The sequence below is a fragment of the Chrysemys picta genome, chromosome 4 (genome assembly GCF_011386835.1).
Source record: "Chrysemys picta bellii isolate R12L10 chromosome 4, ASM1138683v2, whole genome shotgun sequence".
Taxonomy (NCBI): Eukaryota; Metazoa; Chordata; order Testudines; family Emydidae; genus Chrysemys; species Chrysemys picta.
Window position 1 is genome coordinate 79,936,439 of NC_088794.1, and position 25,348 is coordinate 79,961,786.

General features: G+C 41.6%; 2 protein-coding genes across 3 annotated transcripts in view; both read left to right on the forward strand.

The window, feature by feature from the left end:
- Positions 1–492: 492 nt before the first annotated feature.
- On the forward strand, positions 493–19,014 carry API5 (apoptosis inhibitor 5). Its single transcript, XM_005286755.5, has 14 exons — positions 493–740; positions 2,983–3,144; positions 4,510–4,603; positions 6,285–6,350; positions 6,781–6,932; positions 7,532–7,738; positions 9,449–9,553; positions 10,518–10,607; positions 11,456–11,637; positions 11,952–12,045; positions 13,620–13,676; positions 14,934–15,010; positions 15,496–15,632; positions 16,804–19,014. Exons 1-14 carry the CDS (start codon positions 672–674, stop codon positions 16,881–16,883), a joined length of 1,572 nt encoding a protein of 523 aa, XP_005286812.2. The 5' UTR covers positions 493–671; the 3' UTR covers positions 16,884–19,014.
- A 5,851-nt stretch (positions 19,015–24,865) lies between these two features.
- Positions 24,866–25,348, forward strand: part of TTC17 (tetratricopeptide repeat domain 17) — an 85,705-nt gene continuing 85,222 nt past the window's right edge. The window contains exon 1 of one of the 2 annotated variants that reach the window (XR_010600602.1): positions 24,866–25,073. Coding sequence is in view for 1 of the 2 variants with exons in the window: in XM_005286752.4 (XP_005286809.2) it covers positions 24,921–25,073 (153 nt within the window). In the remaining variant the exon portion in view is untranslated. The remainder of the gene's footprint in view (positions 25,074–25,348) is intronic. The other variant, XM_005286752.4, reaches the window with a different exon arrangement.

The window sequence follows — 25,348 nt, forward strand, 5'->3', positions numbered from 1 at the left end:
GCACCTCTTTCATTACAAATTAAGCACTGTTTAGCTGTACCCTGTGGAACACACCCAGTTTACGCTAAAGCAGAATCACGCCACTCATGAGCCTCTCCAAGCATCCACACACAAATTCCACAACTCCAGCTCTGCACCTTTCACCTGTGTCTGTGTGTGGACAAGGCCTTGCTGGCTAATGACACCCCAGGGTAGCAGCTGGTGCTAAGTCCACCGCTGCAGTGCCCCGAGGCGAGCAGAGGACAGGCTCCCGGCAGGGCTGATGATGGGCATAGGCTCTGCCAGGGGTCACTGCAGGTGTTCATGTGGTGGAGGCGCCATTGGCGCCCGGGCTGGGGGCAGCTGGGAAGGGCAAGGGTCTGCTCCTGGGAGACTAGCAGGACAGCAGCATCTAAGCTGCCCGGCCTGCAGCACTGCGCAGGGGGCGGCCCGCCGTGCCAGTCTCGCCCAAGGCCCGTTCCCCGGCGGCTCTGCGCTCCCCCGCCCGGCCGCAGTGAGTCCGCCGCGCCTGCAGGGGTCGCTGCCGCGGGAGGCGCGGGGCTGAGGGCGTTCGCTCGGCGGTAGCAGTCGCAGCGTCCGTGGCGGTAGACGCCTGAGCAGCAGCCGCAGGAGAAGCAGCCCTGAGCCGCGGCGGCCTCGGTTCCAGCTCCGAGTCCGGCCCTCGCCGCACGATGCCGACCGTGGAGGAGCTTTACCGCAACTATGGGATCCTGGCCGATGCCACCGAGACCGCGGGGCAGGTGGGTCCCGGCCGCGGCCTGCAGGGCCCCGTAAAGCCCCGGGCTCGAGTGCGGCGGCTCCCGGCCGGGGGGAAGCTGCGGGGCGCAGGCCGGGAGCGGGCTGAGGGTAGAGGGGCGGCTCGCTGAGGCTGAGGCAAGGGGGGACCTGGGAGTGGGGGATCGGCCTGGGGCTGAGCAGGTTGGCGGGCAGCGGGTTAAGCAAAAAAGTAACTGATTAAAATATTGCTCCCGCCGCCAAAAGCGTCCGCCTGGGCCAGTGGCGTTAGCGGTGAAAGCCTGGCCCGCTTCCCTTCCCCACCGTTTGCTGTTGATGCAGACCTGGCCTCATTCAGTTGGATGGGACGCGACCTTGCATTTGTTACACGCCGCTTTGATCTCAGGCGTAAAAGGGTTTTGCAGCCAACGTTTCCCCAGGACGTTGAAGGCCTGACTTCCAGAAGTGCGTAGCGACCACTGCTCCTGTTCCGTTTTATTGGGAGTTGTGGGCAGCCGTCACCTCTGAAAAAATCAGTTCCTTGAAGCTTCCTCCTGCTTGTCAGGCCTGTGGCTCTCTCTTAAATGTGGTGTTCTGGCGTTTGAGTTATTAATTCAGTCTCAGAAAACAGACCTGCCTTGATCGGTGTTTGGCCCAGAGAAACTTGTGACAGTCATAAAAAGAAAAAAGACATGTCTTGCGTCTTTTACATTTATTATTGCCATCCAGAACAGGCTGTGTTGGGTAAAGCATCCTTTCTGCAACAGTGAGGAGAGTAGGGTGTTAAAAATAGAATTCAGTTCATTTTCTTTAGAATAAAGTATTCGGATTTTTTGTTCCCATTATAGTATGTTGTTTGGGAGACTTCCTCTAGCATTTTGAGGTTTCACTCCTGCATAACTTTACGTAAATAAGTAGAGTTAAGCATGTGCAAAAGAGCTTGCAGGATCTGGGCCTGTGTGCAGTGCACAGCTAAGCAGATGTAGGCGTGAAAATGAAAATAGCCAAAGTAAGTAAATGACAACTGGTGCATAATAATTGAGGGATTACTGGTCAGAGAGGAAACTTATTTCTAAGTAAAGAGATTGTGTACAGTAGTTTATTTAAAAGACAGGTGGTAGGAACAATATTTGAATAAGACCAATATGATTATTCATCTGTGAACTACTGTCACTTAGGGTACGTCTTCACTACCTGCTGGATAGTAATCGATCTATCGGGGATTGATTTATCGCGTCTCATCTAGATTTATCTAGGGATAAATCGATCCCTGAATGCGCTCCCCGTCGACTCCGGAACTCCACCAGAGCGAGAGGCGGTAGCGGAGTCGACGGGGGAGCCGCAGCCGTCAATCCCGCGTGGTGAGGACCCGAGGTAAATCAATCTAAAATACGTCGACTTCAGCTATGCTGTTCACGTAGCTGAAGTTGCGTATCTTAGATCAATCCCTCTCCTCCTCTCTCCCCCCCCCCCCCCCCCCCCACAGTGTAGACCAGCCCTTACAGATGTACAATTTGGGGACAGAGAGATTGCTTGTCCAGTTCTGGCCAGCAGTCGTCTTTAGGGCATGAAAAGAAAAGTTTCTCAGTATAATTTCCTGGCTTGCTAGATTAATAAAAAAAAAAATGCCTTGGCAAGGCCAGGAGAAAGATTAAATGTCAAACTTCATCTGAGAGAGAAACTAATTATTGTAGTTCTTGTATCTTTTACAAACAATTCCTTCCCCTGTCCAGATAGTAGGCTTCCAGGTTCCGATCCTGCCATAGAACCCTGATAAACATGTGGAACTCTATCAACTTCATTGTGACCCTGCTTGTGTTTAAGGGTCTGCTCATATAGATCTGATTGTAGCATTTGGCTCTTAGATGGTATAAATATTTAACATTATTCAGCTGAACAGAAGGTGATTTGTTGGTCCAATTGTCTATTAAGGGCCTGATCTCTTACTGAAGTCAGTGGAAATTTTGTCACTCACTCAAAAGAAGTAGAATACCATAAGCCATTTCCTACCTTATTGGTGGTTTGGACAGTAATTTTTTTCATTAAATGACGCCTTTATTTTTGGTCAATAATTTTGTTGGTTTGATTAGTAGTCAGCACAGTTATGTCAAAGCAAATTATGGTCCGGTTAATTATATGTGAACTTTTTGTAAATAGGTTGCTGTATTAATGATTAAACTGAAGTGCAACTGAGAGTAAATAGTCCTTTCTTGGTTCTAGGTAAATCCAAAGTATGCTCTGCTTTATATAGTCTGTCTTCTCTTCTAGCATAAAGATGCGTATCAGGTGATATTGGATGGCGTAAAGGGAGGTGCCAAGGAGAAGAGACTAGCAGCACAGTTTATTCCAAAGTTCTTCAAACATTTCCCTGAGCTGGCTGATTCAGCTATCAATGCCCAACTGGACCTCTGTGAGGATGAAGATGTTTCTGTAAGGATACATGCTGGACATTTTGTAGCAAGCTGCTATATTGAGTCTTATTTTGTGCTCCCTTTTATTCCTTTCCCATTTTATATAAGTATTTTTTTGCAAAAAATTGGACTTCAGTGTCCATATGTTTCCAAGCATATTATGTCTGTGTGTCATAAAATTATAATTGAATTAATAATACGTTACTGCTTTCCTCTTATTTCAGTCAAAACAATTCTGATCACTTTGGGTGAAATAAGTTGATTCCTACAGAAGCTTGTCACTTAGCTCATGATAATGCTTATAATGCAAATAATGTCTGAACACATTGTAATTGGACTCATCTTCTATCACCAGATAAATCTTCCTTGGGTTTTTTTCTTCACTATCCCTTGTGACTCTACCCTTTCTAATTACAGAAAAAAATTATTTAGCCAGAGACTGAACTAAAAATATTTTTCATATCCCTAACACTTTTTTATATCAAAGTACTTTACATGTATTAAGCCTTACATCGTCTCTGGGAGGTAGGGAAATATTTCTCCCATTTTACATTTACACATTGGAAACATGAGGCACAAAAAAATTCAAAGACCGGATTTTCCAGCAGTTCTCAGCACCCACAACTCCAATTTGCTTTGATGGAAGTTCTATAGGCTAAGCACCTCTGGAAATCAGACTTAGGTGATTTGCACAAGGTCAGACAGGAAATCTCAGCTGTGCTGGGAAGAAACCCCAGTATTTCTGACTCTATCTTGTACACTAACAACAATCCCATCCTTTCCGTTTTAGCCAATAATACCTATCTAGAAGTGGTCGAAAATGATCAAATAGAGGATGGAAGCTGTATTATTTTTAATACAAATTTGGTTTGTGAGGTTTTGATCAGTTAGTGATATTTTTTTATGTAAGTGTTCAAAGAATTTGTTAAAATGGCATTTGCCCAAAAATATTAGGCTCAAGATGAAATCATAGTTATTTTATAATCTGCAAATATCTGTTTATAAGACTTCTCCAAACCATCCACAGATGTTGAAGTTTGTGATTAATAGCTGGGGCAGAGACTTTTCAGTATGGAACTAATGGTGCAGCAGAGTTAAATCAGAAACCTCACATGGGTTCTGCAGTTTACATCAGAATATGCAATTCAGAAAATTTGAGTTCAGCATTTAATTAAGGGATGATACAGGAAGTAGAAGGTAGCAGAAGTCACACACTAAATCATCTTAGTCTTTGTTGGCTTAGATATCAAACGCGTGTTTTTTTCTCATTTAGCTGTTTTTCTTCTGAACCTTTTTAGAGTCAGTGCAGTCTCAATCTTCCTGTAATTATGTGCTAAGATTTTGACTCTTCTGTTCAGATGATGACAGTATTTCATTTTGACAGATCCGACGCCAAGCCATCAAGGAGCTGCCTCAGTTTGCCACAGGAGATAATCTTCCCCGGGTGGCAGACATACTGACCCAGCTTCTGCAGTCAGGTAACATGCACTGATGATTTCCTTGCCTATTTCCTGCTGCCATGTGCTTCTGTTACATGTATGTCTGTGGCTGGTTTGGTTGAAGAGAGTTACAGTTGTGGAAATTGAATTCTTCCTCTGTTGATTCATTAGCTTGTTATGTAGCAATCTGCCACAGTTGTCTTCATGTCCTATTTTTGCTCCATTTCTTTTCCCCTGTTTTTCACATCTTACATCTGCAGTGCAAATATGCTAGCCTCCAATTCTGCTGGGAAGTGACTGATTATCTTAATTTAATGCAAAATGACTTAGAGTTCTCAGTATTTTTGTCCAGCTTTCCATGGCCTGGAATACTCTTGCCCTCAATACAAGAGCTAATGAACTTTTCATATACTGGTGCCCTGGATCTGTCTTGAATCAAGTGTCCATAGGGATCATTTATTTCCTAAAGGCTCTGAAAGACCAATGGATTTGTCTTCTTTGGCACAATTTAAACTTTCACATTTTCACTGCACAATAAATTAAAACGTTTAACATCATTCAGTATTTCATATACAGTAACTCCTCACTTAACGTTGTAGTTATGTTCCTGAAAATGCGACTTTAAGTGAAACTATGTTAAGCGAATCCAATTTCCCCATAAGAATTAATGTAAATGGGGGGTTGGGTTCCAGGGCAGCTTCCCCTACTCTGCAAGCACCGGGGTGGGGGACCTCAATCCTCAGCCCGCCCACTCCACTCCTTCCCCCAAGCCCCCACCCTTGATCCTCCTCTTCTCCCTCCCCACCTCCTCCCCCTTTACTTTGCACACTGCGTCCTCGCTCCTCCCCCCTCCCTCCAAAACGCCGCAAGCCAGCTGATTGCTGCAGGCAGGAGGCGGGGGGAGGAGTGGGAAGGCACTGATCTGCAGGGTCTGGCGGTGGGGGGGGCATAGGGAGGTTGCCAGCTGTGGAGAAAGCAGACAGCCAAACAACGTAACAGTGGAGCATTGCACAACTATAAATGAGTTTGTTCTCTGATCAGCAACGAAACAACATTAAGCGGGACGACTTTAAGTGAGGAGTTACTGTATAATATATATTAGTTTTTGAAAATAAAGAAAACCCCAGTGGCTTTGTAGAGAGCTAAATATTTACTAAATATTCAGTGTTATTTTGTAAATGCACTATTTTAGTCTCTCCTAGTCAGTAAATGGGAAATGTTGCCTTTCAGAAGGGACTTGCATTTTGATGCCACTTTGCAGCAGAAGCCCTATTTGATACAAAATTAGAGGGAAAGAATTTGCTTCCTCTTTTTGGAAAGCACTGGAGAACTTCAAACTTGTTCTAAAGTAAATCTGTAAAAAAATTATTCATCATTAATATATCAGTTAGCATCACTTTGGTTACTACAGGTTTAACCATCTCTTCAGCTAACCAAAATACTTAGTTATGATAGTTAACTTACAAAAGTTTGTGACTCTGGTTTTTAAACCTTTCTATTGGTGAAATTAATTTTTTCATTTCTATTTTGTATCTTCACTGTCAGGATGACAGGAAATATTTGTTAAACATTTAAACTCTGCAGTGACTTGCTCTTTGTAACCAGATGTCAGGAGCAGAAACCTTTTTGTATTATGCTGGAGTATTCTTTTGACCTCTTATTCTTGCCCTTACTTCAGCATTTCAGAAAGATGCATGACTTTGAATTTTCTTTCCCCCAGATGATTCTGCAGAATTCAACTTGGTGAACAATGCTCTGCTAAGTATATTTAAGATGGATGCTAAAGGTAAAGAACAGACTCTTTTATATATAATGTTTTTAATGTTTACCAGTCGTTGGTAAGTCTCAAGGAGCGAGGAATAGTACTTGTATCTGCTGCAGGGCAGTGTAGAATTTTAAGCAAACATTATTACTTGCTGTTCTGAGTCACAGATCTTGAGCTGCTTGGCTTATATAAATACAGATTCATTATAACTTTGGAATAGAGTGGCACCCGAAATGTGTTGTTTTATATGCAAACATACAGGAAGGCATGCTCTTTCCCTTTAAGAGCTATGTGTTCTGCTGTGCTGATGTTTACCTTGTTTCTAAAACTAGCAATTTTAAAATAAGTTCTGGAGCTTTTCCAATTTGGAAAGTAGTTTTCTTTTTACTGTATATCATAATTATAAAATTGTTGAATGGTTTGCATTAGTTGAATTTTGTTTGCATTTCAGGGACACTGGGAGGCTTGTTCAGTCAGATTCTTCAAGGAGAGGATATTGTGAGAGAACGAGCCATCAAGTTCCTCTCTACAAAACTCAAGACCCTGCCTGAGGAAGTGCTAACAAAGGAAGTAGAGGAGCTCATATTAACTGAATCAAAGAAGGTAAGTGTTGTATTGCACTCCAAATTTAGGTTTTGTTAAATCAGCTTTTTTTGTAATAGAAATGTTTCCAGTATTTAATTATTTAAAACACCATGCACAGTTATGGCATATATACATGATTCTGTGATTACCCTGCTATGTTTGCAACCCAGATGTTACAGCATTATGTTAGTGTGTGAATGCGAAAGCAACTATTTTTTCCACTTTTGTTTATAGTCTATTTTCATTGTCCAGACTGAGAGAAATGCCAAAATCAAGAAAACCGACCAACCAATAAGAAGTAAATAACATGGTTAAAGTTCTTTCAGTTTTAGGCATTAAGTTTTTGTTAGTAATCTAAGGAGACTTGATATTTTAAAATTATTGGCTGCGCAAAGTGAGGTCCTATGCTCAATTTGATGACATTCTGTCTGTGTGACCCTCTAGTTACTTTAACCCAGAGGCATATACAGAGATACTGTATGTTTTCCCATTTTTTAAAATGCAGGAAGCTAAAACTGAACGATAGTATAACTGTGTGATTTACCAACTTAAGTGTAATAGGAGACGGGTATTGCAAATTGCCTCAGTGGGATTCTGTTTTCTGCTTTTATTTTAAGGTCCTTGAAGATGTGACGGGTGAGGAATTTGTCCTTTTCATGAAGATATTATCTGGCTTAAAAAGCTTACAGACAGTGAGCGGGAGGCAACAACTGGTGGAACTCGTAGCTGAACAAGCTGACCTGGAGCAAACCTTCAATCCGTCCGATCCAGATTGTGTGGACAGACTCTTGCAGTGCACTCGACAGGCAGTGCCACTCTTCTCAGTATGTATTTCTTTCCTTTGTATAGTTAGTACCATATTAAAGTTACTGACTGTAATGTCTTTAACGTCATGACTAATTGTGTCAGAGTGATTGCACAGCTGTGACTTATAGTCAACAGTTTCTCTAACCTAAGTCTTGCATGTATTTTGGACTGATCTGTTCTGGAGCAGTTCCATTCAGATTTGTAAACTTTTGTGTCTTCCCTAAGTTCCTGCTTTCTCAAAAATTGCAGAATTTGATGTGAATGATGTCAGTCTCCCACCTCTATTCCTCGGCATATGTGGTATTTGTCTTGGTGTGTTAGCTGAGAGAATTGAAATTTTCTTTATTGGTTTTGGAAAATAATCTTACAACATGACTCTAGGCGCTCTCTCTTTAATAATCTCCATGCTCAGCAATTTCTAGGCTTAATTTAGTAAAAATAACTTTCTTCCATGGTTACAGAAGGTTTTTAATACCATTCTTTTTGCTCTTTGTTAGCATCCCTGGCAGATGGGCAGTTCTGTTGCATTGGCTCTATGTGCCCAGTGTAGTTTTTAGGAACTACTCTTTCAGAATCAGGGGGAAAACATCACAACTCAACATTATAAGAGGGGGGTATGAGAAATGAAGTATGTCCTTGTGGTTAAGGCACTGGATTATATTTGTGGCTGTGTCACAGACTTCCTTTGTGATCTTTGGTAGGTTATTTAATCTCTGAACCCTAGTTCCCCAATTTGTAAAATGGAGAATCCGCTGAAATTCTAACCCTTGCACTGATTTAACTGTTTTTGATGCACTTCTCCACTGCAGGAGATTTTGACAGTCTGTTAAAGGAAAATGTGGTGGTTTATTTTCATATCTATAGCACAGAAGGAACTGAGCAATTTCTGAGACATCCTGTGCGCAAAAGAGTTTTGTCAGCTTTTGCCCCAGTCTTGCAAGGGAAAGTCATTATAAGATAAAGGCAGGATTTAAGGTCATGGGCAGGGACTTCTGGCCAAGTGAAAGCTCCATCTCTCAGCTATTTCAGACACAGATTACCACTTGTATTGAAAGAGAGTCATTGAAAGGAGGCTTCAGCCTAACTTCAGAAATAGGTTAATAACTTCTTTTTAAAACACTGACACTTGCACAACCAGAGTAGGATGAGTCCTTGCAAAAGTTCCTGGCTTGTGTCTCGTCTTTTTTTTTTTTTTTCTCAGACTTTGGAATCTTGTAACAATCCCCTCTTTAGACATAAAAAGTGAATATTTGCCAGGTATACTATTAATTATACGTGATAATTATATATACCCTCATATCCACTGGGCTGACCTAGCACTATCTGCTGTCGAGAGAGAGCTGGGTTTGAATCCTAAGCTCACCCTCTTGCTCCATTCTCAGTGAGGGTTAGGAATATTAGCAGAGAGTCCAATAGACAAATGTTCTGCTGATAGATTTAAATTTAAACATTGATTAACTCAGTCCATTGCCAGGCATATTGTAGTAGTTTAAGGCCTGTTTTCAGGGAAACGGAACTGTTATAGATAGGAAAAAATAAGCATATGCAATTTTATCACAATCCCCTGTAGCCTAGGCACCACTCTTAGCTGGAAGGGCCCATGTGTTTTGATGGGGGGAAATTGGCTAAGGGGTAGCAAAATGATGGGTGTCCATTGGGCAGGGAAGGTGGGAGAAAATGAAATCAAACTTCTGCAATAACCTTAGTGTCTTTCTGAACTTTTACAGAAAAATGTTCATTCTACAAGGTTTGTGACTTACTTCTGTGAGCATGTGTTACCAAACCTCAGTTCCCTGACTACTCCAGTGGAGGGCCTTGATATCCAGTTAGAGGTAAGTTAAGCCTGTAAGAGCTAATAAACCTCTAACATACACATCATAGTGCCTATTGCAGAAGTGAATGTTTCTCTGCATAACTCTCTGGGATTGTAAAAACTACAGTGTGTTTTCCAGCAATGTGCTGGTCTACTGTTCTGTGGCTCGTCCAGTTAATAACATGAGGAAAGACCACAGAACTCTACCAGCTGATGGAGCTGTGTTGAGCAGAACCTTCCTTCTAATGCCTAAGAGTAAATACAGAAAGCAAAAGCCTTGCCCTAATTAAGAGGAATAATGACTATAGTCATTAGTCATATGGTGACCTCACTGAACTCTCCAAGCTGTTGCTGTTCCTTCACATTGTCTTCCATATAGCCCCCTTAGAGTTACCACTTTGTCAGCAATGTGCTTGTGCTGTGCAAAAAACAAACAAACAAAAAATGAAAAATTCCTGCCTGAAAGAGCTTACAAGCTGAAAGACAGATCCAGATAGATAAGATTCACTGAGAAGCCATGAGGGAATAACTTGAATACCTTTTTATATTCATTATTTTTATTGTGTCACTTCTTGTGGGCATCATGGAGGGAGTGTAGCTTTAGGAGGGACTTAAATGCATTGAGGAAGGAGGCTTGAATGAACATCTGGCAGATTGCAGACAGGAGATTCAGACAAGCTTAGTCTGGCATTCACTGCATAACAATTGTTAAAATACATGAATAAATATTACTGTCACATGTTAATTTTCATTAGTTCGCTACAAATCTCTGCTACTTAAAGCCTCCATTAAAGGTAAAATGTCTCTCATCTGGCATGAGTTGTATTTTATAGACTTTCCAAAATCATGATTGATGTTTGTGGCAATTGAATGTTGCAATATGCTGAAGAAGCCATGTTAATGTTGCAATTCACTTTTATTTAAAATTATGCAACTGTGTGATTATAACTCTTAGCTTTACCAAGAGCTGTTCTTATTTGTAGGTATTGAAACTACTTGCTGAAATGAGTTCGTTTTGTGGTGACATGGAAAAGTTAGAATCAAACTTGAAGAAGCTTTTTGATAAATTACTGGTAAGGCAGACTTTTGCTGTGATACAGTAATAAAAAATGCACTCCTCAAAGTGAGGGACCTTCAGTAGCTTATTACCCATTTATTTTGGTCCCTTTCTGTTGTAAAGGTAGTTACCCCTGGTTATTCTTCTGTTCAAGACAAATAAGTGCAAAGATCTCTTTGCCCACTTTGAATCTCTCAGTAGCAGTGCAGAACTGGATGATTTCTCTACACACCATTTTTGATCTAAGTTGAAGAAAGTAGCATTGTTTGTGTTCGTATGATGATCTTAAAATCCGTCAGTGCTAGCAGTAGTGGCAGGGCTACCACAGACGCTTACTGGCTCAGAGCAGGTATAGTTGAGATGCTGATAAAAGTGTTGGTAGCTGATCTGCAGTGGCCTGCAAACAAATGATAGTAACATGGAGCTAGTGCAATGAAGAGAGATTGTTAGAATTGTCAGAAAAGATAAGGCCCTATGTAATATAGCTTAAACTAGTTTAGTGGAGTCTATACAAGACTGCAGTAGAACCTATAGAAAAATGTTAGTTGGTCCTCCCTGCAATCCAACAATGCACAGAGTGGTACTAATAAATTAGATGGTTGCCGGACTGGCTGTTTCCAAACACTGAAGTTAGAGAGAAGTTTTGTACGATCATACATCCAAGAGAAACTGTTAAATAGTTAGACTGCTAACCTGCTTACATATTTAGCTAACTGATTTGGTAATGCTGTTTATTTCCTATATTGAGGTTTTAATTTTCATAGCTTTGCCCTCTTGTGAAAGTGGGTGAGATGCAAAGAGTGGAGAAAAGGGAACAGGTGAGTGAAAGTGTCTCATGTATCTATTCTGCTTGGTGTTCATCAGGAGTACATGCCACTCCCTCCAGAGGAAGCAGAGAATGGGGAAAATGCTGGCAATGAAGAGCCCAAGTTGCAGTTCAGCTATGTGGAGTGTTTGTTGTATAGCTTTCATCAGCTGGGGCGAAAGCTTCCAGACTTCCTCACGTCCAAGCTCAATGCAGAGAAATTGAAAGACTTCAAAATCAGGTAATGTATGAGAGACTGGAATGATCACTTAGCTGCAAACCTAGCTGGAATGGGCATTTTGGAAGTGTTAATGTAGAATATTATTGATCCTTCCTCTGCTGAACTGTTTGGGTGTGGGAGAAGAATAAATCAGATTAGTAAGTAAAATAATGAACTGATTGAAAAATGATTTCAGCATTTATTTCAAAATAAAAAAACCTCTTGTCATATCATGGTTTTCCTTTTGCTTGTGCTGTTCTTTCACAGGAATGGGTGTAGTTTTGTGCTTGGCTTGGTTGGGCTTCATTAAATACTTAAACTCTTTTTTCTGTTAGGCTACAGTATTTTGCCCGAGGGTTGCAGGTTTATATACGGCAGCTTCGTCTGGCACTTCAAGGAAAAACAGGTGAAGCCTTAAAAACAGAAGAGGTATGTATTCCCCTGGAGCAGTTCTCTTATCAGTTCTACTGAAATAGCTATTGCAAACCATTATAAATGCCAACCTTTTTTGCTGAGATGACTAATTAAATGATACTGGGAAATGACTGTCACTGTGCTGCTTAAGCCTACTAAATGAATGTAGATTGACACTGCATTTCAGGCAAATACTATCCATACAGCCGATAGCAAGTATTTTAGAGGCGAGAAAGCTCTTGTCGTTTGAATAAACTTTTGTTTCGTGGTCTGGAAAGTAGCAAATGTTTTCTAGATTTAGTAAGTGTGAGATGACAGCAGGTATGAATGCACCATTCTCTTACCTCTACAGACCCAGGTTCAATTCTCCTCATGTGCAAATGAGTTGCAACTCAAATTTGTTATTAGTATTTCTCGATAATACAAAAGTACTAAATTAAGTGCCATTGGCCATGTCCAAGTTTGGCCAATGTGTTGCAGGTCAGCAGTCAAGGAAGCTGAAAGAGCTGTATGAGGGCACAGGACCACAGTGCCGGAGGGTTCTGGAAATCAGGACTGGGGTGCACTGATTAGCAGGGAGTGCAGCAGATTGGGACTGAGGCTCATTAGCAGAGCTGTACAGTGGCCAAGCACTAGGACAGTGAGGGCAACAGAGAAGATTGAATTGGTTTAGCAGAGCTGCGGCAGGAAGCTGGCATAGTACATTGCTGTACTGTTGCTTGTCTCTAACCAGTGCTGTCAGTCACTTTCAGGAGCAATTAGCCTTAATTTTTTTTTTTTTTTAAATAAAGGCAGTTTGCCAACACTTTATACCAGAAAGCAGTGTTCAGTGTCCTGGGCTTGTTAATGTGACAGTCTTGCAGTTCTCTAAGCAGTTAAGTTTCCAATCTGTTGCAGCACCAATAATGGATTTCAGAAGCAATGTTACTCCACATACAACAAACCAGTGATGCTAGCTTCCTAAGTCAGTATCTGATTATTCAGTAGTTGTGCCTGATCCTGGCCAGTCTTCCTTGCATATTGAAACAAGACAGTGACGGAGAGTTTTCTGCATTTGCTTCAGTTGTGCTCTCTTGACTGGGTTTGTATTGCAAGCCTGAGTGGGTGGCAGATAGATACATGGAGTGGTTGCATGACTGGCAGTATAGGTAATTTCTGGAGATGGGGGACAGTTCTAAGCCACAACCACATGCAGCTAGTTGCAACAGGTCACAGTTGAGCTTTGGCTTTTAGATTGTAGTAGTGTTTTGTTCACCCACAGATTGTCTTTTTGGCCTAGTTACACACCATACATTTCGTTTTGAATGAGACAGCTAAAAGTGTTGAACAAAGAATGGTAGGAAATTGGAGATCCTGGAATTCTATAGCCAACTGAATTTCATTAAATGCAAAATTACTGAGAACTAAAAATTATAACAGCTAAGTCATTTACAGAAATGTGCTATAGATCTCTAATCAAGGCCATAGAAACTTATTAGGAAGTGTGCAGTAAAATTCCGGTACTTTTGTCTTCACTAAATGCATCTGATGTAATCTCAAATTACTAGAATAGCTGGAATTAAAATTGCTGTATTTTTCCTCTTTTGCAGAACAAAATTAAAGTGGTTGCCTTGAAAATAACTAATAACATCAATGTTCTAATCAAGGTAAGCCTTAAATCTTCTGTTATGTCTAAGCATGGAACAGGTCTGTAATAGAAGGATCTCTGAAAAGGAAGGCTCAGGAACAAAGAGCTATTGAGAAATTTCCCAGATGGGGATCAAATTTTATTGTCAAGACTCTGCACTGTCATCTCTACCATGGAGTAAATCAAATTCAGCGTTGGCACTACGTTAAACTTCTTCCCTTAAGTTTTTGTTAATTTCCTGGTCTGAGGAGATGAATGCTCCCCTTCTGTCATGCAAGTACATTTCCTTTGTGAATTCTCTGGAGCTACATGTTAGCAACTAATAATGGAAATTAATAAACAAAAGGCTTATTGAATTGAAAGTAACAGTGACTGGGTGACTGAAATCCATTTCAGTACTCTACCTGCTCACTGTATAAAGTTTGTGGCATCATTTTCAAGACATCCAGCCACCTTGAATTGGGTGAATTACCCTGCTGAGGAGCTGGACTTTTAAGTGTTGCAGCCCTTTGTTTGTAGGCCAATAGATTGATGATTCAATATCATGAGGGGAAGATTTACTTTAAAAACACTATAATGGGTCAGTTGTCCTTTGCAGTGTCATTTTGATCAGAAATTTCGGCCAATTGTACTATAACAATGATGTTCAGTTTAGGATTTACTTGCTGTCTCTGATTTCAGTGGGTTTGATGGAGTTTACAGTATATTTAAGCATAAAAGCAAGTTAAGGATTGAGCAAGTCTTGCCTCGTAACATTCCATTCTTTGGTATCTATAGTTACAGATATATCCCTGAAATGTTGACTTAAGGTTTAATGTAATGTTTTTAAAGCAAATTGTTTTGATTATACTTTCCCTTCAAAGTTCCTACCATGGCACTCTAGTGTGAGCCAATTCTTTGCTCATACCCATGCTGCTGCTTAGCACTGTGGTGGGGATAGCAGAGATCCACACAGGAGCCATTGTAGTCATGTACAGTACATATGTTAATGTATTGTGCAGAATCATAGCATGAGATACTTCTGTTAATACGAAATTAGAATTTCATATTAGAGTGCATGGAATAAAGTAGCTGAATTTAAGTGGTTCATCCAGGTAATTCTTGTTTCTGGATCCTAGGATTTAAGTCATCTTTGGTTTTAAAGAGCTTGTTTGAAGGAGGTTGAGGGAAATAAGGAAGTATGATTAATACAAACTCATAATATAGGTAAGATTATGTAGTGTTATTGGCGTGGACTTCATTTTGTGGTAAAATGTCCACAATTTTGTTTCTTTAGGACCTTTTTCACATTCCCCCTTCTTACAAAAGCACAGTTACGCTGTCCTGGAAACCTGTACAGAAGGCTGACGCAGGGTAAGAGTTACCAGGAAATCTTGCTTAATGTTATGTTGTTTCATACACACATCGTGGAATCTTTATTTTGTGATGTACAATAACTTGTCAGTATGTGTTGTTCAGCACGAGCTATAAAACTGCATGCAAAAAGCTTAGATAGAATTAAGGTTACAACTGCATAATAGTACCTTGTAGTCATTGTGCATAAGTGATAGTCTCAGGATCCAGTTTGCCACACTGTGAGCCACATAGCAGCTCTAGTTGTTGGCGAATGGTATAATGTGTCAAGACTTGCTGGGATGATACAGTAGAAAATTTAATCAAAATGAGGATCAGTCTTTTAGGAAGGCTCTACAATACCATCTTCCAGAGTGTCTTCATTAACTACGCTGCTGGCTTATAAGCACTAATCTATGGGGCTGAGCATACGGTGTCTGTATTTATTACCTCGGGGATAGTGCAGCATCGTTCAAAGACCTCTTTATATTTTCTTGCCTTTGTAGTCAAAAAAGAACTAGTGAAGATACAACCTCAAGTTCACCACCGAAGAAGGCTCCAGCAGGACCAAAAAGGGATGCCAGGCAAATATACAACCCACCCAGTGGGAAATACAGTAGCAACCTCGGCAACTTTTCTTATGGTGAGTTGGAGACTTTGGAAGAACCTTGCAGTGTGAATTATACCCCTCTGGGAAGGATGTCAGTTAAGCAAGTTCCTTTCCAGGTCCTCAGTCGATCCAGAATTTGCTGTCATGATTTTTTCCATGTAATTGTATCTATATTTTTTTTAATCACTGGTCTAATAATAGGATAGGCTGGTAAACTTAATAGCTAAGCAACTTTGCAACGTAATTTTAGCAGCCACTGGTCTCTTGCAGATCTGGGGATTAAATTGTTTGAAAGCTAAGATTCCACATTATATTATGATTTAAAATAATTTTCTGTTCTTAACAATGAAAATTCTGTTGTCATCCCCAATATTGTAATTTTTGTCATCACCAATTTTAAACATGGTAGGCAGACCTTTAGGGCTACAGGCTGTTTTAACTTTTAATATCATTTTAGAAATTATAGCTGGTAATGATTCTATTCATCTAATTTGTCCCCGTGTTAGTGCAGGATCCGCTGAGGATGGTAAACTTTGAGTTCCTCATTCAAATATGTCTAATTTTAAATATCCAAAGTTCTGTCCTTCCCTTTCTAAAGTTAAGCTTAATGTAATTTTAAAGGCTCAATATTAATAACTATTACAAGGGAAGGAAAAAATAGTAGGGGGCTAAAACATTTTGATGTATTAAGGCTTCCATTGGGATCAGACTCTAGATAGGCTACTAACGGAAGCCTGAGAAATCTTGACACTTTGGTTCTTCCAGTGAGATCAAACTTATTCTTAATGAAGCTAAATGAAAAACTGACTCCAATATACAAACAGTTCATTTATGTCCTCTGGTTCTTCCAGTGGCGTTGGAGCTTTAAACTGAAAACATTAAGGTACCAATACAGCAAAACACTTAAGTATATGCTTAATTTTAAGTAGGTGATTAGTCCCATTTGAAGTCAGTGTTTGAGATATGTTATGATGGATAGGCAATAAAAACTCTTAATAAAACTGATAGAGAACCTTTCAAACCAATATACTATAATCTTGTCAGAAGGTTTTAAGTACTGCTGCGTAGATGGGGTTAGCCCAGGTAATTGTACCAGAAATAATAGAACAGCTGTAACAGGCATGATAGTATTGCAATTTCATTTTTAATCTGCTATTCAAACACCAGAGACCTGTATGAGATAAATGTTTGCATTTATTTTCAGAGCAGAGAGGTGGTTTCCGGGGTGGCCGAGGGAGAGGCTGGGGAGGACGAGGTAATCGCAGTAGAGGAAGAATCTACTGAACAGACCATTGCATTCTCCAGAGCCATTATGGGGTAAAACACCAGTAAAAGTGAAAGTACTGCTCATCAAAGGATTGCCTGGAGTACTGTATCCCTTCAAGGACTGCCTTCTGCTAAAGACTGACTTAAATGTTCTTTATACCTTTGTATGTATGATCTACTTTTCTAACGGACTACAAACTTGTCCATAGTGAAACTACAACTGTATTTTTGGATGATTAGTCAGCAATTTTGAGTTATTTTAGAAGTGTCTTCAGGGTTTATTCAGAATTGGAAAACAGCATAGATGTTTTATCTGAAACTACATCTTGACAGTTTGTATATTAACCTAAAAATCAGCTATTGCTCAACTAAAACTATATTGTAATTGAGTTTATATATTAAATAATGGACAGGAAAGGGATGACTACAAAGGTACACATCCGTTAAGATTGACAGCTGCAGTAATCCTTTCCTCATCTGTAACAATATCTTGCAATATGTGGAGAAGAGTACCATTATTAAATTAGCATTTGTTTACTCTTTATAACAGAATCGTTGACTATTCAGACAAATGCTGGATTTTTAAAGTCTGTAACATGGACACACAAATTTTTGCTTGTAGCATGAAGCAATCATTTAACTTAAAGTTGTGGAGAATGTGATGTTTTTGTTTTTGTACATCTTGCTCTTCTCCCTACATTGTAATGCAAAAGTGGTGTTTTGCAAATGGGTTTTTAATGTTCAGTGTGAATATGTATGCATATGCCATGAAATTTCAGTAAAACAGGTTAAAAAAAAAAAACTAGAAGTACTTCAAGAGTGGGAAAAGTCAGATGCAATGATTAAGATTTATAGATTGGAGTTGGACAGCAGCAGTGGCCTGGCTCTTTCCTGTGCATTTGAAGATTTCTGGGGTGGTTGGCACTTGAAATTTAAAAAAAAAACCAATACCAACTGCATTTTAAAAATACACAAATAAAATTTTATTTTGGGTACCACTGAAAAAATCCAGCTATGTTGTTTGATTCAGGTGGAGAATTAAAGACTCCGTACTAGTTTGTTCTTCGTGGTAACCTAAGATTTTGATTTAACAGTGGACACCCAGTAAATACAACTTTATTTAAGAGCAGATATGGCACAGAGATTTGGTTTTGCCCCCCACCCCAACTTATTTTCACCACTTTAACTTTTTTGCTTTCCCCTCAGGTCATTCTAAAGATTGAACATTGTAAAAGGTGTGGTGAAGAGTTGGGGGAAGGAAGAAATATTAACAAATTCTGTTGACATAAAATAGCTTAGGCCTTAGGGAAATCTTCAGTCCTCTAACATTTATTTTCAATATTTTGATGACCGTACCCCAAACCAAATGCCTAAAAGTAATGTTTTCCTACTAGTTTCATGTGTATTTGTGAGGAATAGCTTGTGAATCTGACACAGGTGTCTTCATTAACATTCTCTGATATTTATCACTGCAATCGGAGGAATGCAGCATTTGCATTTCTGGAACTAGTGCAAGACCCTGTAGAAAACTGGCCATTTCTAAAAAAAAAAAAAAAGCCAGAACAGCAAAACTACAGAAGTTGTCTCCAAACTTGATTTCTGCGCAGCTTTGGAACAGTGATGGTAAACTTTGGACATTCCATAAGCACTTAAATTGAACTTATTTTACTGATTACAAGACACTTGCTAAATTCAGATGGTCAGTAAGAAACTGAGCAATTAAAATTCAGCTTTCAAATATAAATTGACATGATCAAAATGTCATTTTGAAAATAGGGGTCGAACACAGGATCGATGTTTATTTCCAGGTGAAAATTCAGCATGTTGCACATAGGGCAATAATTTGTATTATTTGAAGATTTCTTAATCAATTTCAAAGCCTATTTGTAAGCACATTTATATTCTAATCACTGGATGCAAGCAGTTTCTTTGCTCACTGAAGTTTGAATGAGAACTTCTGAGACATCTTTTTCAGAGACGGTGTGCAGCTTCAGCAAAGTTCTTGCTGCCTCAGAAATACCTAGTTTCCCCCTCTCCTTTCATTCTCAATTTCTGATTCAGTGAATTCTTTTGGAGACACCTGTTCACCACCTTGTTCAACTGTAAACGTTCCCTTATGCTTTTGGAATAAATTCATTTTGTAATTTTGTTTGAGTGGCTTACTGTTTCATGATTACTGTAGTTTTAAACAGTTTCATACTTTAAGACCATTTTGTGATGGCTCACTAATGGGACATTACAGTATCTTATAATTTTCTAATGGCTTTCATTCTGATAGGATCTCCCTGATTATTTCACAAATATAGAATTAATTGTTTAATCTACAAATTAGAAGCAGCCACCATTAAGACAATGTTGTAGCTATTTAATTCTCTAAATCAACACTACAAGCAAAGTTTCAGATAGGAAATGAAAGATACACCTAATAGAAATAGCATGAGTTTAGGTCAGCTGAATGCAATGATCCATGCTACAATTCATAGAAATGTTGGACTGGAGGGGACTTGAGAAGTCAGCATCCAGCCTCCTGTGCTGTGTCCGGACCAAGTAAACCTAGATTGTCACCGACAGGTGTTTGTCCAACCTGTTCTTAAAAACCTCCAATTATGGGGATTCTACAGTCTCCCTTGGAATCCTATTCCAGAGCTTAACTACCCTTATAGTTAGAAAGTTTTTCCTAATATACAGCCTAAATCTCCCTTGCTGCAGATTAAGCCCATTATTTTTTGTCCTACATTCAGTGAACATGGAGAACAATTGATCACCATCCTCTTTATAATAGCCCTTAGCATGTTTGAAGACTTATTGGGTTCCCACTCGGTCTTCTTTTTATCAAGTCTAAACACACCTATTTTTGTTTGTTTGAAACCTTTCCTCCTAGGTCAGATTTTCTAAAGCTGTCATTGCTGTTGCTGTCCTATGGACTCCCTCTAATTTGTCCGTATCTCTCCTAAAATGTAGCATCCAGAATTGGACACAGTATTCCAGCTGAGGCCTTACCAGTGTCAAGCAGAGTGGGACAATTATCTCCTGTCTTTTACTGATAAAACTCCTCATAATACACCCCAGAATATGAGCCTTTTTTGCATCTGCATTATATTGACTCCTTCAATTGTGATCCACTATAATCTCCAGATCCTTTTCAGCAGTATTACCATCTAGCTAGTTATTCTTCATATAGCTGTGCATGTGATTTTTCATTCCTAAGTCAAGTTCTTTGCAGTTACCTTTATTTAGGTGGGATGCCAGTATAAAAGTAGCGTATAACATGGTAGATCCAAACTCCCATTGGCAGTGACTAGATTCATTAGCAGCTAGAGGCTATTGAAATGATCTCTGTGAAATGAGTTTACTTCCATCTACTCTCTGCCTCATTTTATTTGGTAGGATTTTCAGGCCAAGCAAATTCTATCAAGTAGTCAGACTTCCAAGAAGCATGTCTCCACTTTAGAAGAATCTTAAGCCCATATGTTGATTTGGATTTAACTTCTGTGAGCACATTCATTTGGCCTCCAAGCTTGTTTACTATAATTCTCTGTACCTATGGCTGATGTTTCATTCCTTTCTTAAAAAGAAAACTACCTTAAATTGATTCAGATTAAAACAGCCTATCTGTTCAGCAACACAGGCTTGCTGAGACACCATTGCTGTGTTTTGCTCTTTTCTCTGGTTTCCAGATGCCTATAGGGTTAAATTTAAGGTTTCAGACCTCCTCAGGCTACTGTCCAAAAGTCTAAATCAAACAGAAGTACCTTCAGAACAAGGAAGTGTATGTCAAGTTTCCTGCATTCCAGAAAAGTTCAGTAAAGAAATCATAGGAAGGTTCAATGATTTTGGGTACTGCTGCCAGTCAGCCACACAATACCTTCAGAAAGTGCACTGTTGAGCATGGCTTGGGATGCTTGAATGTGTTCTGTTACTACTGTGATGAGAGGTAGGGAGTGGGAAAGATTTGGATTTTCCGTGTAGTTCAAAGGCAAAATTCAGTTTCCTTCCAAGAAGACCAGCAATGGTTTAATGTTTCCATTCAACCCAGAAAAGGCAGCACAGCAATCTGCACAACCTTGTAAACTGAGCTGGAAGCTACACTTTGGTTTGATTTTAATAGGGAAAATATAGCTTGCAGATGCCAGTTTCACCAGGCCTACTGCAGTCACCATTCATAAGGCTTCAATGCTTTGACTGCACACAGTGTCCTAGTAATAAAATCTAACAGAATTGTCTCATTACAATAATTATGGCACTGTATGCTTTAAATCTCTAGGTCACTTTGCTCAGGTAATGAAGGAGAAGGAAAAAGTGCTTTGTAAATGACTGCCTCTACAATGACATGTAAACACCATCAAATCCACAGCTAGTAGTGCAACTGCATATTTAAAAGCTTTTCAATATCATTCCACATACCTTTAAGTTGGTGATCTTAGGGGAAGCACTGACCTTAATGCCCTGTAGTACTGAAGGAGCAGAACTTGGTTTTCCACAATAAATCAGAAACAAGCCTTCAAATGTGTAGCAGAGCACATTTCAGAATCTGATGCCACTATTAGTGAAACAGCATAATGCAGATGCTTCTATATCCATCAGGCTATTCTCTGAGTTTGAAGATGGAGAAGGACAGAATATAGTTGTGCACATATTCAGATTGAGCATTCAGCAGCAAGAGTAGGTAGCTCTAGCAAAGGATTAGACATGAGCAGGGGTTCTCAAACTGGGGGTTGGGACCCCTCAGGGGGTTATTGGGGGCATGAGCTGTCAGCCTCCACCATTAATAATGGTGTTAAATATATAAAAAAGTGTTTTTAATTTGTAAGGGGGGGGGGTCACACTCAGAAGCTTGCTATGTGAAAGGGGGCACCAGTAGAAAAGTTTGAGAATCACTGGACTAGGGCTATTCTGCATATGGAGATCTGGATTCCTAGCCAGGAGGACATTATCCATAACTATGAAGGTGCCAGTAGCAATTCCTTATTTAAGGTTCTCTTCAGTGCTTCTTTTAAAGCAGGAATTGAACTTATTAGGTGTTATAGGAAATAAACTTAATTTTCTGAAGATTAAGAGAATTTGTTAAATTTAGTTAATTGGTGTTAATTTTAAGAAACAATCACTTCTGACTCCAGTGAAAGTTTTTGAGCCTTCTACGCTAACACACACAGTAGCTTGTTACTAACCCTTCAAACCTACCCTGTCATTAACTCGTTGAAAAAGTTGAGACTAGCACAACCAACACAAACCATATGTTGCAACTTCCATTCTGCCTTGTGGGAGCAAATTTGGGGAAAGGAGATTCTGAAATTCTGGTATCCCTGTGAGACCTGAGTCAAAGTTGTGGTGGGTGTAGTATATGGTGGTTCTGCTGTTAGCAAAGTCTGTGCCTATGCATGGAGGAATGTGAAGAGTATGTGCTGTTGGATGACTGAATTTTTCATTTATTTTGTGGTTTTGTTAGATGTTATATGTTAAGTGATATACAATGTAGTGCTTTTGTATATGCATATAATTTAAGGAATTAGAATTATTGTATTTTAAATAAATTATGATTAGCTTCCATCTCTGACTAGTAGTAGAAGTGGCATTAATTTACATTAAAGTGAAGACAAAACTAGACATAAGACTGTCACATTAAAAAAATGATGAATACAAATGATAAATCCCAGGTCCAGCAGTCCAAAATAGAACAAGCAGGATGCAGAAAAATGCCTTTACAAAATCACAATATTTAATCTTAATGTATGTGACAGAATGGAACCACAACTCCAAAACTTGGGACACCCAAGTTATCTTCTTAGATGACTAAATCTGAAGTCTTATGCCTTGCCTGTTGAAATGGGTAAACTGAACAGATTCAAAGTGCAGTTTGCACAAATGGACTAGATCTACAATAAAGTTTGCATCAGCATAGTTATGCCAGTTGCTAAAAAACAAAACAAAAAATTGAAGACAAGACTTCAGCTTCCTGTCCACAAGTGGTCAGGAAATGTTTGCAACTTAGTCATGGACCTCAAAGCCTATTTATTGTAGGAATGGCCCAAGTCACCTGAGGGACCATTTCAGCTTACCTGATATTACCTTCCTAACCAGCTACATTCCACAGATATGATGGAGCTATCATTCTCAATGGTGAGTGTTCGCAAAATAAAGACAGAGTTTTGACATAGACTGGCCCACAAATCTGCAACTCACTTCTGCAGGAAGTCAGGATGAACACTTCAACCTACTCCTCACACAATAACACCACCCAAAAAAAAAAAAAAAAAAAAAAAAGTAGTTTCTCCTGATAGGACACAGTGGTGAGAATAATGATAAGAATAATTGAAGGCTCTAGTCTATGTTGGTTTGAAGATGACCTTCCAAATGTGAAGTAAAAGTATAAGCCTACAGGATGTCTGTCTGAATCTGCAGACACCTCAAGCTTCTCAGAGTCCCAAGCTACAGCAGAGTGAAAACTGACCACATTGAAAAGCAGCAGGTTCACTTCATTCTGTTTTCATTTGTGTAAGTTTTGCACAGCTGCCATAGAAACCACTGGAACTATTCACTAGGGCTGAAAACTTAAAATGGGAGGCTAGGGAAGATTCTCTTCTATATTGGAGAACTCAGGAGACTGAGAAGAGAGGGTGAAAATGCTGCTTCACCTTCCTAGCAGCCAGAGGTGTTCTGAAGTAGACACTTCAAATTTATTAGCAGGTGGCTAGCTAGAGCCTACAAAAAATGGGAACCCCAAAGCAGTCAGCAAACTCCAGGGACAGCACCTTGGCAGGAATCCCACTGGTTGGGTGTGAGGAAGAAAGAGGCTTGACTTTTCAACTCTGTGTTGCTCCTAGACAGTAGCACCATCATTTTAGTTTAATTCTTTGGCTATTAGGAGTCAAGTACATTTTTAAACGCTTAATATGGTAGGGGAGTGTACAGACTAAAGGAGTGAAAGCACGAGTTGGGCAGAATAAACTAGAATGAAGAAGTAAGGAATGGAAAGAGGTTGTGGGGGACAGAAAAGAACATGCAGGGGAGAAGGCAGCAGGCAGAGAAGAGGGAAGAAGAGTTCACAGGATTAGGATCCGGCAGCGAGGGGAACCGAGCACACCCCCCCCCAGGCCCCGCTCCGGCAGCGGGGAGAACCGATCACATCCCCCCCCCCCAGGCCCCGCTCCGGCAGCGGGGGGAACCGAGCACCCCCCCCCCCCCAGGCCCCGCTCCGGCAGCGGGGGGAACCGAGCACCCCCCCCCCCAGGCCCCGCTCCGGCAGCGGGGGGAACCGAGCACCCCCCCCCCAGGCCCCGCTCCGGCAGCGGGGGGAACCGAGCACCCCCCCCCCAGGCCCCGCTCCGGCAGCGGGGGGAACCGAGCACCCCCCCCCCCCCAGGCCCCGCTCCGGCAGCGGGGGGAACCGAGCACCCCCCCCCCCCCAGGCCCCGCTCCGGCAGCGGGGGGAACCGAGCACACACCCCCCAGGCCCCGCTCCGGCAGCGGGGGGAACCGAGCACACACCCCCCAGGCCCCGCTCCGGCAGCGGGGGGAACCGAGCACACACCCCCCAGGCCCCGCTCCGGCAGCGGGGGGAACCGAGCACACACCCCCCAGGCCCCGCTCCGGCAGCGGGGGGAACCGAGCACCCCCCCCAGGCCCCGCTCCGGCAGCGGGGGGAACCGAGCACAGACTCTGCAGCAGGCTTCACTGCACAAGGGACCTTTAGGGCTGTTCTCCTGTTTCCAGCCCTTCACCTAGGCGAGGCGAGAGGCCCGGCCCCAGTGGGGAGGGTCGTGGCTCTCCTGCTCCCAGCAGAGCGCTCGGCCCTGCCCTTCCCAGGCCACAGCCAGGCCTGAGCCCCGGCAGCCCGGCCGGCTGCAGGCTCAGCGTTAGGACCCGGCGCATACAGGCCGCCGAAACCATTGCGGCTCTAGCTCCGCAGGGCAAGAGAAGCCGCTGACGGAGGAGACACACCCCCTCCCCTCCGGACGGGCCAGAGTCCCGCCCTCTCCTTGCCCTCGCTCCCACCCCAAAATGGCGGAGCAGGCATTTCCGGTTCCGGGTAGTCCAGGAAGGCTGGGATCGGGGAAGATGGCGGCGGCAACAAGAGCGTCCGGGTGGGGCCGGCGTTGGCCGGTATGGGGCCGGGTGCTGGGCCTGGCTTTGTTGCTGGGTTTAGGGGCACGGCCTGGCGCCGCCACCACCCACTGGGTGGTCACCGAGGATGGCAAGATACAGCAGCAGGTAAGGGGTCCCATAGAGACCGTCACCCTGGAGATGCCTCCCCTCAGGACGAACACCCCCATAGTGTGGGGGTAGCCAGTTCTCAACGAGACTGTGGAAACCGCCTCCGTGCTGTCGCCATGGAGATCTCTTAGGGTATCCCCATTGGGTCTGTCCCACGACACCTCTCTCCAAGCTATCGTGCCATTTTCCTCCCTCCGTTCCCTTGGAGACATCGCCATGGTGACAAGTCCGTCCCACCCACCATCCCACCCCGTTTGTCTTCCCCAGCGTGA

Bases quoted from the DNA above. Each gene is read 5' to 3' on its own strand.
- API5 (XM_005286755.5), top strand. From the start codon at position 672: ATGCCGACCGTGGAGGAGCTTTACCGCAACTATGGGATCCTGGCCGAT. The intron at 3,145-4,509 runs GTAAGGATACAT...TCATTTTGACAG, and splicing joins GTGAGGATGAAGATGTTTCT to ATCCGACGCCAAGCCATCAA. The intron at 12,046-13,619 runs GTATGTATTCCC...CCTCTTTTGCAG, and splicing joins AAGCCTTAAAAACAGAAGAG to AACAAAATTAAAGTGGTTGC.